General features: G+C 38.5%; 1 protein-coding gene across 1 annotated transcript in view; it reads right to left on the minus strand.

Moving 5' to 3' along the window:
- dhx38 (DEAH (Asp-Glu-Ala-His) box polypeptide 38) overlaps positions 1-16,933 on the minus strand; it is an 85,240-nt gene that overhangs the window by 19,171 nt on the left and 49,136 nt on the right. Inside the window, 6 exon segments of the mRNA XM_052028728.1 lie at positions 4,270-4,365; positions 5,728-5,853; positions 6,620-6,754; positions 8,765-8,920; positions 12,699-12,853; positions 15,973-16,181. Of these exon segments, the coding sequence (XP_051884688.1) occupies positions 4,270-4,365; positions 5,728-5,853; positions 6,620-6,754; positions 8,765-8,920; positions 12,699-12,853; positions 15,973-16,181 (877 nt within the window).

The following is a 16,933-nucleotide window of genomic DNA, read 5'->3' on the forward strand; positions in this document are numbered from 1 at the left end:
TATCACATTAGATTCTGAGAGTAGCACCAGGAACAGGCTAGATTCAAGGACAGGAAGGTAAACTGCAAAATCAGCACCCTAAATAATAACAATTTTCAAAATACTCCAAGTTGCTTCATGGAGGCATCATAAAACAAAAAGTGGCACTGGGCCACATAAAATAAATGATAAGGTTTAAATGAGTGCCTCAAAAAAGTTCAAGAGCTTAGAGTGAAGTAGTCAAAGGCATGACTGCCAATTTAGGGAAGAACAAAAGGCCAATTTAGGGAAGAACAAAAGGCCTAAATTAAAGGAGTTCAGATATTTCAGATGATTTTGGGGATGTGGAAGATCATAAAGGGAAGAAGGGGTGAGGATGTCGATAAGCTTGAAAATAAGAGTTACAAAATCAAGTCATTACTTAAATGGGAGTCAGTGTAGATTCAGGGGGTAGTGGGGAGAAATGAAGAGAAAATCAAATTATGCAAATGCAACATAATCAGGTCAAGGAAATAGAAATAAAAACAATTATCAAACCAAAATTTAAAAAAATTAAAATTGCACAAAAACTCCAGGAAAAAGGACCAATTCCAAATGGGGCAGGACAAACTGCCATACACACTGCCAGAGACTAATGGTCTGTAATTACAGCTTTGCCATACCTCCACCTAGTGGCTAGAAGCCCTGCCAGTACAATTACCATTTAACATGTTAACTTTTTCCCCCAGTTATAAAATACAGGCATGTTCCCATGTTTATTGTCGCTATTGATATTAAAGGATTATCAAAAAAAGTGGTAAAACAAAATGAGATTCAAGCAAATCTCACAGATAAAATCTACGTGCCATGATCAGAAATTTCAATTGGTACACACCCTGCTAAACGTCTGCACATTTCACCAGGATAGCACTGACAATCGCAAACTTACTTATTGTTTGCAATATTTCTGAGATATTTCTCATTAACTGGAAATATTAAATTGACACCCTGTATACCCAAAATCCAAGATGTCAATATTTATATCTGACAATGATCCTAATCCCAGCTCCTTGAAAACACCACTGTGCACAAGATATTCTGCAGATGCTGGAATCTGGAGCAATACACACAAAATGCTGCAGGAACTCAGCAGGTCAGGCAGCATCTATGGAGGGAAATAAACAGTCGACATTTCAGGTTGAGACCCTTCATTGGGCCTGACCTGCTGAGTTCCTCCAGCATTTTGTGTATAAACCTGTACACCTTCTTCCATCTAAAAACACCCAGCAACACAACTCTGCAGGTCAGGCAGCATCTATGGAGGGAAATAAACAGTCAAGACCCTTCTTTCAGTCATCTCCACTTTAAATACTTCTAATGATCCAGCTTCCACAACTCGCTGGGGCAGAGGATTCCTAAGATTCACTACCCTCTGCGAGAAAAAAATTCTACATACCTCAGTTTTAAATGACCAGCCCCTTATCTTGTAGTTACGTCCCCATGCTCATGACTCTCCCACCAATGAAAACGTCCCACAACGTGCCCTGTCAAGGCCCCTTCAGATCTTATATGTTCAAATATGTCACCCTTCATTCTTCTAAACTAAAGGGATACAGGGCCAAACTATTTAGTCTCTCTTGGTAGGGCAACCCTCTCATCCCATGAATTAGCCTGGTGAATCTCCTTTGTGTTGTCTCCACTGTTACTATATGTTTTGTTTAAGGTAATGGGACCAAAACTGAGACCAGTACTCCAGGTGAGGCCTCACCAACACCCTGTACAATTGCAACAAAACCTCCCTATTTTTAAACTCCAACCCCTTTACAATGAAGGCCAAAATGCCAGTTGTCTTCTTAGCTACTTATTGGACCTGCCTGCTAGCTTTTTGTGATTCATGCACTAGAACACCTCGATCCCTCCGTACTTCACCCACTTGCAATTGCATTTTGGTAATGACCTGCCTTTTGATTTCTCTTACTGAAGTGCCTGACCTCACACTTGCCCACATTAAACTCCATATGCCAGTCTTTTTTAAACAACTGCAGACCAAGAACTGATCCCTGCAGTACTCTACTAGTTACTTCCTTCCAGTCTGAAAAGGACCCATTTATTCCAACTCTATGAGACAGTTAGTTTTCAATCCATTCTCACACAGTTCCCCCAATTTATGCACCAGCCTCTCATGTGGCACCTTGACAAATCCCTTTTGGAAATCTAAATATACTATATCTACAGGTTCCCCTCTATCGACTCTCCACATTACATCTTCAAAGAAGTTGAGCAAGTCTGTCAAATACAATTTACCTTTCATAAAACAAGGTTGACTAGGTTTAATAATATTCAGCTTTCCTAAATGATTGGCTATTTCCTGTTTGATTTTGACTCTAGCATCTTGCCAATAATAGCTGTTAAACTAACTGGCCTGTAATTCCCTGCCTTCTGCCTTTCTCCTTTTTTGAAAAAGGAAGTCACATTGGTTTCCAATTTTCTGGTGCCCTCTCATAGCTTAGCAATTTATGAAAAATTTCAACCGATGGATCCACCATCTCTGCAGTCCTTGAAATCCTAGCTTGCAGCCCGGGTTCTGGGAACTTGTCCATCTTTAACCTCACCCAAGTTTCTCCCTTGTAATTGGGATTTTGCAAGTTCTACCACATTATTTGAAATTACCTTTCTGACATCTTAGGATACCAGCAATATCCTCCATGGTGAAAGTGGACGCAAAAATTTTATTCTGCTATTTCTTTGTTTGCTATTCTTAATTCACCAGCCTCATTCTCTTGAGATCCCACACTTACCTTTGCTGCCCTCTTCCTATTTATATATCCGCAGAAATTTTTACTGTTTGTTTTTACACTATGAACAATTTTTCTCTCAAAATTCATCTTCCTACTTCTTTATGAGCTTTTTAGTCTTCTGCTACTGGATCCTAAAAAGTTCTCTGGTCCATCACAAGCCCTTGCCACTTTGTATACACCTACTCTCCAATTTAACATTATCCTTTACCTCCTTTGTTAACTATGGATTATGCCTCTTTCTTCACGGAATTTCTCTTTTTGACTGGGATAACTCTTGCTGAGCATTATAGACAAGCTGTTTGAATATCTGCCACTATTCCTCGACTGACCTCTCTTTTAGCTTGTTTACCCAGTCCACCTTAGACATCTCCTCCATCATACCATTATAATTGCTTTTACTTAAATCGAAGACACTTGTTATGGACCAATAGTGTTCATCCTCAAAATGCATTTGGAATTCTATCATATTGTAGTCACTACCCCCTTGGGAATCTTTAACCACAAAATCACTTATTAATCCTTCACTGTTTTACAAGTCCAATTTCGAAATGTCAAGCATCTCAGAATCTTAAATGTGGCAATGAGATCCCTCTCATCCATCCAAACTCCAGAAGTTAGGTCCATTGTGCTCTATCTTTTCTCAGAAGACAATACCCCTTGACGAGGAATTGATCACATGAACCTTAGCTGAACCACTTCCAAGTAAATCTTCCCTTAAAAAAGGAGACAAAATTTGTGTACCAGGAATCAATTTTATATCCAAGATGTTACTGTCTTTTTAATGCATATTATGGGAAGCTTTGCCAAATGCCTTTTAAAAGACCATAAAACACATCAACTGCAGCTTCTGCCCCTATTCTCTCAATTATTTCAGAGAATTCAATCAAGATAGTCAAAAATAATTTGTCTTTCATTATTCCATACTCTTCTAAATGTCAATTAACTTTATTTTCATTGCCTCTTAAAGTTTCCCATTGTAACACTGGAATCCACCATTTCTCAGGCACCACCCCCCATTCTAAAGGTGGTTTGGAATATTGTGACAAAAGCCTTATTTTTCTGTGTCCTAGGAGGCAACCCCACTGTGGCTGACAACCTCTTAATTACTTGCCCTTATATATCGTTTTGCCTCTTCTTTTGCCACTATAAGTTTCAGCCTCTCGTCCAATGAAGAGTTGCAAAGCATACGCCAAATATGTTAGTTATGCCCTCTTCCTCTGTATGACCATATTTTGATCACTAACTTGGTCCCATTCTTTCTTGCTTACAATTTTTTTTCAAAAAGACTGGCAAGTAGTATCTCTTGGCAGTAACATTTTGCTCTCTTCTTTGAATTACTTTTTGTGAACATGACATGAATCTTTTTGGTTAATACAGGTAATCAAAAGAAAGCACCTCCCTATGTATACAAATCATCAGCAATGTTTGAAGATATTTCTGTTTTTCCAAGCAGAATAAATCTTATACTTTTACATCAATGTGACTGTAAACCATTAAAGTTACTCCACCATACCTGTCGAGTTTTACCAGCTTGCTTAACACTGTAAAACATTGGCCCAAGTTCAGCTAGCCACTCCCCGTCCACTGCAGTAACACACTGCATGTACTCCTGGAAAACAAGAATTGAATTCATCAAATATCAGTCAAAATTCAAATATTTTCTGGGAAGAACATTCTGCTGAGGAAAAGCACAGATAATAGTCAAAAAAGAAAATGATGCAAATAAAGTCATCCCACTATATTCATTCAAGATTAAGTAACCTTGGCGATTAGCATTTCTCAGTCCTTCTATGCACAGCTGACATCAGATAGACACCCAGCCAAGTGGAGGTTTAGTGTTCCAAATTATTTGCTGTGCTCTTTCATTATAAATCATATAAACTGGGAACAGACTTGCATCTGAAAGAATGGTACAACCCATAAATTCAGAGTATACCATCACGATTGCACAAAATTACACTCAAAATAAATTCCAGTTAATTTACTTTAAAAACTTCAAAGACTTTCATATCCAAATCATCAAATATGCAATGCACGAGTCCAGAATTACCCATCAGTGGCAAGCCACCTGCACCTGCCGTTCACTTGTGTGCCAAGTCGATACTTAACCTTAGTGGATCCCAATAGCATTAACTGACCATCCAGGATGGCCCATAGTTCAATGGCAAATCCTCATGTAGTAGCGGAGTCTTGCATGTTTAAACACCACCACTTGAGTGGGCAGATCAAGCCCCACTGACAGAGTTACAGGGAAAAAATAACTGACATCTTGCTAAGCCACACCCCACTATCTTGGGCAGCTGCTAAAAACAATTAATGTTTCTATCAGTCAGAAACATTCCAAAACTACTGAAAATATTCAAACTATTATTTCTTATATTATCAAAACATCTAAATGCACTTAAAAACAATTAAATCAGCAAAAAGAATTCAAAAAAATGTATGCTTACTGAAACTTACCTTGTCCTTGCAGCTGTTCCTGAATAGAAAAGCTGCCCCTGCAATATTTGATTAGATTCCTCAGCACAGGTGTTGGGCAATTGCTGCAACACTGAACTTCAACACTGAAGCACATTCCCAAAAACTAGCACCCAACAGCAACTAGTAAATTCAGCATTCAGGCAGAAATTCTGAACTTGTTGCTGGTTTTGTGCAAAAATCCAGACAATTGTACAAGTAACTCTTGGTATTTCCCCATAAAATCAAGGTATAGTATCAAATGCGTGACAATATTTTTTAAGAAACAAATATTTATGTGTAAACATGAATTTACAGTAAGATTTATACAGCTTTGCAAATCTTCAGAGCAGCCACAAGTTTGTATGATTAAGCACATATGCATTTCCTTATTGAAACCCTATTAACTTTTCCACTGAAATTCACTCAAACTATGAAGTGTGTTACATATAATTTACAGTATTTAAAAAATAATCTGTTATTCTTGTTCAGCAGAAACTGTTATCCTACCTACCTTTGAAGTCATCACCAGTTCATGGTACACAATATAATCTGGTGTATATCCCATGCCAAAAAGTGAACTGGTTGGGTGCAAATGGCAGGGCATGCCTGTTCTCACATTCACATACTCTCCTATACCCTGCAAAAGATCAAAAAAGAGCTACTTACTTCTCATAGATAAAAAGCTGGGGACTACAAAGCTGAAGTCCTCAAATATTGAATTCTTATCATAATGAGTCAGCTCATTAAAACAAAGTTATGAACATAGTTAATATCTAATGGGACTGGAGAGTTTAGTGGTGGACTATACTGCATGAGGATATAACAGAAGTGTTGCCTTAGAGAAACTGAAACAAATTGAACAGGAATTGCATTCTGGAGATTTCCGGGAATCTGAAATTAATGTGGGTGAGGACAAATGGTCAGTGACACCTGACATGGAATATGATACAGGTAGCAGATCTCAGAATGGAACAAAACTAAAATGAAAAACTGGATCAAAGTTGTCTTAACAATGATGAAATATGCAATGAAATTAAAGTAAGAAATAATGAATTTTATCACCCATCCGTAGGCAGATAAATAAGGCATTTTTTTCATGTCAAAAATTCACACAGTAGATTATTTTTGAAGTGACTATACAACAAGTGCTTCACTCAACAACAATCGTTACCCATAGAAAAGGTGCAACTCACATACTTATTTCTACATTTCTTCCTTATGCAGTACAGTGCACTATTAACAATAAGAGGCTGAAGTAACAAGGCAGTTAATACCAATAGTAATTATGCCAAAAACATCACACACTGAGGTAAGTAAAATAAAAAAAAAACAATGAGAGGGGGTGGGGAGAAAGTCAATCAAAAACTACAAAGAGCATACACCATATTACATAGCTTCCTGACCTTGAGTTTTGCAGCCTGATGAAAGTATGCTGCACAGATACATTTTCTGATGATATCCCAATCAGTACCACAGCTTACAATATTCATACGTTGTTGCACCATGATATCCTTCAACTGAGATCGAACTTCTCGAACCTTTGATAAAAGAGACAAGCAAGTCACTGAACCCAGTACAACTTCCAATTTGCATTTTTTTTTTAAATTTTCAGTATTTCCTCTTGTGCTTCTTGGGATTCCTTTACCAACCCCAACAAGCTGTCTGATATAAAACTGTTCCTTGGTGAATTTGTAGGCGTTCTCTCCAGACATTTGTGGGGAACATAGAAAGTATGTAAACTCACACTTGTCTGCACACTTCAGATCTCATACCCTTTCAAACAAATTTATGAGCTTTCATTCACCTGTTCGTGGCAGACAGTTCTACTTGGAAATAGATGTTTTATAACCATTTTAAATTCTTTATTATTTCCTAGCATTGCACAAATTAATGGTCCATCAGGTCACTAGCAAGAGTTTAATTATTCAACACTTTCCATTTGCTTTATTCATAAATAAAGTGTCTAAAGGCACAACTGTAATCTTTGGAAAATTGAATAATTTGGAAAACTGCTCTTTTGCATATTGGAATAAAATTGTGTCCATGGCAAAGTGACTTCTGCAATGGAAAAGCAAGAGAGCCAATATAAAGAGTGGAACTTAGAGAAGGAAAGCAGTTAATCAAATACTACTTTAATGGCATTGATTTATGCCAAGATATTTACAAATACGCAAATTAGAAACATGAAGCTAATTCTGGGGCTGGATGTCAAAGCAATCTGGGCAAGTTTGAATGCTAAAGTGACCAAGATGTAGCACATTTAGGAAGAATGGATGATAAAGTAAAAGAATGTGCTTCATTAATAAAACATACAATCATGGCACTAGAAAGGAGACATCATTAACAAAGAAGCGAAGGAACAAAGATACAAAAAAAAGGGTGCATTTGATGGATCTAGTTCCAATGATGTAACAAATAATCTGAGAATATGCATTTTAAGGAGCTCTGGGGGAAAAAAAACACAACATGGATGGGAAATTTTAGCTTGAACATTGGCTGGGAGAAATATATCAGCACTATTAGGACCTAATTTTTTTTAATTTCTTAAAGAAAAAACATCAATGGTAAAGGATGCAGGTATCAACGTGGACTGTTAAAAGCAGAGCAATTAAGCACAAATCTCATGACATCATCAAGACTGATATCATGTACAGGTGCAGTCCAGCCTGGCTTTCTGTGGCATTTCTATCACCATGGATACATATTGTGGTAAGCGTACCAGATCTAGTATATGAAATTCATCTGGTTGCTCCAGTGCTACTTAGCTTTTTCCATATTTCCTTGAGACATAGGAGGCCATTTTGGCCCATCGAGCATATGTCGACTCACAGAACAATCCAATTCCTCCACTAATTTTCCCCGTGATCTATTCTCCCCACCAGATTCTACCATTCATCCACAGACCAGGGGCTGTGACGAATTAACCTACCAACCAGCACATCCTTGGGGCATGGGAAGAAACTAGAGTACCTGGGGGAAAACAGTCATATGGAGAACATACAAATTCCACACAGACAGCCGCCGAGGTCCAGATTGAACCCAGGTCACTGGAGTCATGAGGCAGCAGCTCTACTGGCTGTACCATTTTGCTGCCGAACTTGAAGAATGAATTCCAAAAAAAAACAGCTCAGTTGCTGTCAAGGCAGAAAAAGTTGAGAAAAATTATCAACTCTTGAATAATAGCAGTAGTTTGTAAAATTTACTCAGCATATTTGCTGCTGGAGAGAGGAATTAGAAAACAGAATAAATTACAGAAACATTATTTATACTTGCTAAAACCTTCTTTAAATCTGCTGATAACACTGTTGTCATCAGCCATTATTCTTTAGCAAGGATTGAGGAATAGTCAGGGCAGTAGTCAGCAACAACAACCTGTCAGGCAGGGCTGTTTTAGTCCTTTGAGGGCTAATATTGTACAGATGTGCAATTTCTACAGAATCACAATTTAAGTAAGGCCTTACTTGTTTCTGAGATAAGAAGAAATTAAATTCAATAACTTATTAAAATGTACAAAAATTAGTTCTGCAGGGAATTAACTATTATATTACCTTCCTCATGGCCTTGGCATGAATAAAGTGTTCATTAGACCAGATAGTAGAATAATTGTTATTCTTCCACTGCAGGTAAACATTAAGGTATGTCAAATGGTCACTTTCTGGCACAGCAAACTTCTCCCTCATCTGATCACTCTCTTCTTCTCGGCCCTGTAATTTTAAATACATGTATCATGAGAAGCAAATCCAGTGACCCAGGTAAACAAGATACCAGTTTTGCACACTGACTTGCCCCTTTCAAAATAATTTAATTTCACTTGCAAAGGTAAAAGAAAACAAAACTCCATCCATTTCAGTGACCTTGAGTTCATTTATTTCAGTGTACCTTGTAAAGGTGCACACAATTTTGAAACCAATAATACAGCCACAGATGGTCAAAAGAATAAAAGAAGATGAAGAAGAAAAAAATGACTTTAGCAATACATCTATAAGTTTTTTTTATATTATCCCACTGGAAATTTGGAATTTCTGAAGCCAATACAGAGTTTTTGTCCCCCTAACCAGTTGTTGGTATTCACAGATGCAAAATTAAGAAATAAAACAAAAAAAACAAGATATACTTGGCTGGTCATCTTTAGGGAGATGAATGAAGTTAAAGCGTCAGGTTGATGACCTTTCATCAAAACTGCCAAGTGTGGGAAATGTAACAGATTTAACTCAATTGCACAGGCAGTAAGAGCAGAGTGGGGGTGGGGGTGTCAGGGGGTGAGGGAAGGGAGAACAAAAGGGAAGATCAATAATAGGTGGAAGAGAGATAAAATGAGAAAAGGGATACAAATAAAGGCAAAAGAGTACAAAATGAAAAAAAAACAAATAATGGATTAACAGGAAGTGCGAGTGGCAAAAGATGGTAGAACAGAAACCTTTACTGCATTCAAAAATAACTCAGATAAACACCTGAATGTGCTGTAACTTAAAAAAAACTTGAGACTAGAAGCTGAGGCACAGAATTGCACTTTTCAAACCAGCATTATCATGATGGCTCGGTGCGTCCTTTTATACTGCAAATTTCTACGTTCAATAAAATGCAAAATTATCAACAGCTACTATTGGGAAGTGTAGCTCCAACCCAAAACTGATGAACTTATCAAATCTGGAAGATAAAGCTTAGATGCGACTTTTCAATCTTCCATTGAGATTCATTGTAACAGTGTGAGAGACACAAGTGGTCCACGAGGAAGTGGGCAAAGTAGTAAAATAGGTGACCAGAAACCCAGTAAAGGGAATGATTCTGAAAAGTGTCACCTCATCTGTATTTGGCCTTCTCAAAATAGGGGAAGACCTACTATATGCAGCAATCATAGTACATGAAATTGAAATAAATAATTGTTTCACCTACAGGCAGTTTTTGGGCCCTGGATGGTGAAAAGGAGAGTAGAGCAGGTGCCTAAGTTTGCATAGGAAGATAGAACACAGAAGTGGACTTGAGAATGGCTGAAGATTGGTCCAGGAAATTGCAAGGTTAAAGGTGATGGAGGAAAGGGGATGCTTGATGGTAGCATCATGCCATAATCTGATGTCCAACACACCATGTGCAAGATAATGTGGAAGGTTTAGCTCTTCAGTAAAGAGAATTATAATGACACAATTGTTGAGTTTAACCAAGCAATGAATTTTCCATTGAAGTGGCAAAAGATAGTGAAATTAAGCAAGATGTCTGTCATATTTTAAATTGATTTAGCAATCAACAGTTAAATTACTAAATATTAAATCACAAAGGAAATGAGAAAAAAATAAGAAATATTGATTTTATTCTAATTCTTAAGTATAAAATAATCCAGGGATTACTGCATATGAAATTCAAACCATGAAGCAGATCCATGGAATATTTTCAAATGTGGTAGTACTGTAATTAATAGACCTGATAGTATTTACTTTTATTCAACCTTTGCAGAAAAATACTGATTATCCTCCACTTATTTTTCAGGTCATCTCAGGCAGTTATGACTGCACATTGAAATATGAATGTCAGATGTGAAGGAGAGGTCAGATTCCCACTCTACTGGTGAACTCAGCACTCAGTTGAGCAGTGGAGGACAAATTGGAAAAACGAGCCAGATGTGTTTGCTTCCATTCCCTCAGATTTACATCTGGAACAAATGTGGCAAGTAGTATTTGAATAGGCTCACCAACCAAGAACACAAGAAAATAAGAGCAGGAGTAGGCCCTCAAGTCTCTCCCGCCTTTCAACACGATCATGGTTGATCTACCCCAGGCCTCAATTCCACTTCTGTGCTTGTACCTAATAGCCCTCGATTCCCTGATCTATCAAAAAATTATCTACCACTTTAAATACTTTTCATGATCCAGCCTCCAGAACCTGTGAGGCAGAGAATTCCAGAGACAGCCAACCTCTGCAACAAGAAATTTGTATGCACCTCAATTTTAAATGCCTAGCCCCTTATATTGTAATTTTGTTCCCTCGTTCAAGACTTTCCCACTAATGAAATTTTGCCAAGAAAAGGTAAATACAGATAAGCAGTTCACTTTATTTGTTTTTATATTAGTTTCCGGTATAATGAGGAATTTTTAAATAGTTTTAAAATTTATTTAACTCTATTTGAACTGTTTTGATGTGTTCCCGTATAGGGGAAAAATATAAAACAGTCTTTGACAGTGGTGAATTGTTATCAAAGGGTTGTCAGAGCTACCTGGGTGTATGGTCTTGGGGAATGTTGTCAAGGCCTAACTGTATTTGCAGGACAAATATTGAATAAGGAGGGCCAGCTGGGCGGGGAGTAGACACCACACACTTAACAACTTGGGCAGCGGATCAGATCCAGGTTATGTCACCAGTTACAGACCAAACTAAGACCTTGCTGTTGTTTAATTAAGTTCTGCAATCCACAGAACCTTAGAATGATACAAAGAAATACCAGACCCAAACAGTTGGCTCCTAATTGCAGCCAGAACATTATAGAATCATAGTTGTAAAGTCTTTCACCCCATCACATCCATGCTGACATTTTTGCCCACCTATACTAATCCACTTGCTTGTATTAGGTCCATGTCCTTCTATGCCTTGCCTTTTTAAATGCCTATCTAACTATCCCTTAAACCGCGATTGTATCTGACTCCACCACCTCCTCTGGCAGTAGGTTCCAGATATCAATCATTCTCTGTGTAAAAAAAACTTCCCCCTCAACTGCCCTTCAAACCTGCTCACTTTAAATCTGTGCCCTCTTGTTTCTGATATCCCTACCATGGGTAAAAGATTCTACCTAACAACCCTATCTATACCTCTTATAATTTTCTCTCTCCATCATGTCACCCTTCAGCCTCCTTCAAGAAAACAAACTCAGCCTATCCAATCTCTCCCCATAAATCAAGTCCTTCAATCCAGGCAACCTTCTGGTAAATCTCGTACTCTCTCTGGCACAACCACATCCTTCCTATAGTGTAGCAACCAGAAATGCACACAATAGTCCAAGTGCGGTCTAACCAGTGTTTTGTAAATTTGGAGCATAACATCCCAACTTTTATATTCTTATGCCCTGACCTATGAAGGAAACATGCCATATGCCTTCTTCACCTCCCTATCGTTGCTACTTTCAGGGAAATATGGACTTGAACCCCAAGGTCCCTCTGTTCATCATTATGATAATTCTATATAGTTTATCTACAAGCAGAGGGCAGAATAACATGCAGCATAAAACAAACTGCTGGAAGAACTCAACAGTTCGAGCAGTTTGTTTTTTGCTTCAGATTACAGCCTCATGTCTCCATCTGGCATGTTTCTATTTAATAATACTACTTGAATAAAAATGGATATCAGAAATGTTAATGCAGTCATCTTAACAACTTTAACAGAGACAATATGAAGAGTAAGCAGAGGATGGTCAGTATTGCACGACTTTGGGTAAAAGTAGGTTACTACCATGTTTCAGCACTCTCTAAAAGGGTACAAGTTTCAGATTCTCTCACATACCTTTGGTCGATAAAAGATGGCAGGCACCGAAAGCATTGACACAATGATGAGGACATCAGCACTACAGCTCATGTCACACGATACTATCAACATCTTTGAGAGAGCAGGATCAAGTGGGAATTCAACCATCATCCTCCCAGTTGGAGTCAGACTGCCTATCACGATAAAAGAAAACTACATAAAATAGCAGATTAATAAAATTGGTTGGATTTTCCCAGACCTGGCCCACTGCCTGGATCACCAGCTGTGATTTCCACAAGCCTGCGCCATCTGGGCAAGATGCAGAAAGCAAGCCTTGTTGGCCCTCTGTCTCCTGCAGTCAGTTAGCAAGTGCCAGGTATTGTGTGGAGGTGTATACCCATAGCCTTGCCCCCAGAATACATGGAAAACTTTGAAAAAAGCCAAAGCTGGGAAATAGGTAGCAGCGTGGAAAATAATGGAGACCACCAACAAAACAAAGTGGTAAATCTGCTGCCATCTCTTACTGACAGTAATAAAGCAGGTCCCTGCAATCCATGAAAGTTGCTTCTGAGGAAATGGCCAAATATCAGCAATTGCATTCAGCAACACCAACCACTGCCAAGATGTGGCCCAGTGGGTGGTATAGCTGCTCCTTGTCATCAAAATTAAATGGATCAGATCAAAAAATTGACAGGATATCTCCAATGTGAATACATCTACTTTTTGAGTAATCAAAATATTTAAAAAAAATAAGATTGACTAAGCAATGCAGTGTCACTCACTGCTCATTTGTGAACACCCTGGACCACAGGAACAGATGCAGATTTGACTCCTCTTTTTCTCAGTTCCTGGCTGAGGCTGGGGTATCCAAGCAGTACCCAATATGTCCGAAACAGGCCAACTAATCAGTGCCTTTACCCTCTGGGTCTGGAAATCTTAATCAGTTGGAGTGCTCAGGTCAGAAATGACTTGAAATGCCCACTATTTGACAACTGCAATGAAAGAATGAAGAAAGTACACCAATGCATTTACTTCCTCAGAAGGCTAAGGAAATTCGGCATGTCCCCGATGACCCTCAACGATTTTTACAGATGCATCACAGATTGGTCTGGTAATGCCTCTGTGCAAGACCGCAAGAAATTGCAGAGAGTTGTGAACACAGCCCAGTCCATCATGCAAACCAGCCTCCCCTCCATTGACTCCATCTACATTTCACACTACCTTGGAAAAGCTGCCAAAATAATCAAGGACGCTCCCCACCCCAGTCATCCTCTCTTCTTTCCTCTCCCATCAGGCAGTAGATGCAAGAGCTCGAAAGCACATACCACCAGACTCAAGGACAGTTTCTATCCCACCGTTATCACACTCTTGTATAGACCTCTCATATGCTAAAGATGAGTTCTTGATCTCCCAATCTACCTCATTGTGGCCCTTGCACTTCACTTGTGTACCTGCACTGCACTTTCGCTGTAGCTGCAACACTATGTTCTGCATTCTGTTTTCTTTCTACTACCCTGATGTACTTAAGTATGGCATGATCTGCTCGGACGGCACACAAAGATTTTCCACTGTATCTCAGCACACGTGATTAATAATAAACTAATAGCAACTCAGGAAGTTCAACATGCTTGATTTGTGCTGCTACCCACTGTTCTCTCTCTTATATCACATATCTCTTATCTCTCTTTTATACACTGAGAAAAAAGTATTTGCTGCAGAGCGCTTTAACACTTTTCAATAATTCGGGAACTTTCATCTCCAAGCCACCTTTCAAATCAAACATTTATTCAGTGTTTTTGGTAGGTGCAAGGGATAGCGTGGCATTTTGTTTTAGAGACCGAGGAAATTATTCTTAGTACCCTGGCCAATAGTTTTCTCTCAATCAATAACATTAAAATAGATTTATGGGAACTTCCCATGTGTGTGCAAGTTAACTGCTGTACTTTTGACATGGCATGAATACATACCAAATGTACTCAAATAAATGGTGGAAATATTCATTGAAAAGTAATTTAATGTGAAAAGTTGATTTTGTTTCTCTCCCTACAGATGCTGCCCAAGTTGCTGAGTATTTCCAGCATTTTGTGTTTTCATTTCAGATTCACAGGGATGTGAAATGTCATCAACGAAAATTTTTCTTTTGAAGTTCATCTTTATCACACTTGGGTCACAGCACTATCATTTCCTTCACAAAATCTCTATGAGAATGCTGTGACTACAGTAATTTTAAAAGGTGCTCTGCCACTTGGTATTTAGAAAGGGACAATAAAAGCAACTCTGCATGCACCCATTTTCTAGACGTTGCCTACTCAATTTAGCCACAAATAATTTTGGGCTTTTAGCCACGGTCTACACACATTGCTCATGGTTGATCTCAACCTAGAATTTAGAAACTTCTACCCAACTTAATAGACAAGATACATGCATATATATTGGAATTCTCAGAGTGGTCAAATTTTGGACTATATCTCGTGCAAAGTTAAGAGGTTGAGTGAGTTGCAGGTTAACAAGATTTTATGGACTGAATGGACTTGTACTACATTTCAGTTTTGTTTTAAAACAGTGCCTGAAGAATATTTGATACACAGATTCTTTTCCAGAAGTGTAGTATGTATGTGTGAATGAGAGACAGCGAGAGACAGAAAGCACAAGAGACAATGCTGGGTGGATATGGGGGAGGAGCAGCACAAGGCATGGGACATTTTAGGACAAACCATTAGGGTAAGAAGCATGCAGTCAACACCAAGCCAACACACGACTGCAAAAGTCAGCAAAAGGAAGTGAGATCTCTTGTACCCAGATTCAATGGCGGTAGCAGTTTATAAATCTTATTTGATAGTAAAGACAAGAACAGTGGTTCATTCATCTACATGCCTATTAATTTAATCCCTTTACTCACTCTTAATCCACTGTGACTCAGAATAGCAGTTTTGAAACTGCAGTATCTGCAGTGGGATTACAACAATAGCTCCTTCACTCCAAAACCATATGATTTAGCTCTTGCCAGCATTTCAGTCACAAGTTAGAAAGGGATCAGGGAACTCATGCATCCACTAGAACTCTAATTAAGTTTGGCCTTAAAATGTGATTAATGTGTTTCAACTAAAACCTCTCTCCCACAGAGATTTCCCAATCACCACCTGACATGTCTCGGTTAAATCCAGATGCTAGCAGGTACGTGTTGCATTTCCAAACCTGAAAACCCTTGGCAAAATCCACAATTCTCAGGTTAAACACTATTATCCCACATAAGTATTAAAACATTATGCAGAAGTGCAGGTTCAGAAAAACTCCTGCATAATTTTCAAGTTACCTGTGTTGTCAAGAGCACCTAGGATCCAGAGTTGGTACATAGAATTCAACATATTATCTTCGGGTGGCGGGTCCATAAAGTGAAACTGGAGTAAATCTTGAACGCCAAGGGACTTAAGCAGCAGCACCACATTAGCCAAATTTGTTCGCTGAATTTCAGGAACAGTGGTGGTTAGCATCTCATTTTTATATGCACTTTGTGTGTACAACCTATGTGGTTGAATAAATAAATCTATTAATTTGAAGAAAATGAAATTACATTCTCTTAGTACTAATATACATACAGTTTAACAGCATACTTGGTCAAATTTAATACTAATCACAAAAATAAACCCATATAAAACTGAGAACATTTAGTTTCAGCAATCTATAAAAGATGACAGTTTAGAGCAAATGTAAAAAGATGTTACCTGTGATGTTCACCATGCAATATCTCAATTATGATAAATGCAGCACCATAATCAAGAGAGTAGCTAGGGAAAGAATTGATCCTTTTAGGAACCAAAGGGGTAATCTGTGTGGAGCCAGGCAATGTGGGTGAGGTCCTAAATGAATACTTCTTACCTGTATTTCCCAAGAAGAAGAACATGGAAGGTAGCGAGTTCAGGGAGGGGTATGTAGATAATCTGGAGCAGGTCAGTATTAAGAAGGGGGTAGGAGGGGGTTGTGTTATATGTCATGGAATGCTTAAGAGTCAATAAATCCCCAGAGCTGATAAGATCTATCCCAGGCTTCTAGGGGAAGCAAGGGATGGAGATACTGTATCCCTCCAAACCCCTCCCATCCACGTACCTATCCAAACCTCTCTTAAGTGTTACAATTGAACCTGCATCTACCAGTTCCGCTGGCAGCACATTGTATACTCGCACCACCTCTGAGTGAAAAAGTTCCTCTCAGATTCCCCTTATACGTTTCACCTTTCACCCTAAACTTATGCCCTCTAGTTCTAGTTTCACCCAACC

Source organism: Pristis pectinata, chromosome 13 (genome assembly GCF_009764475.1).
Source record: "Pristis pectinata isolate sPriPec2 chromosome 13, sPriPec2.1.pri, whole genome shotgun sequence".
In the NCBI taxonomy this organism is placed as follows: domain Eukaryota; kingdom Metazoa; phylum Chordata; class Chondrichthyes; order Rhinopristiformes; family Pristidae; genus Pristis; species Pristis pectinata.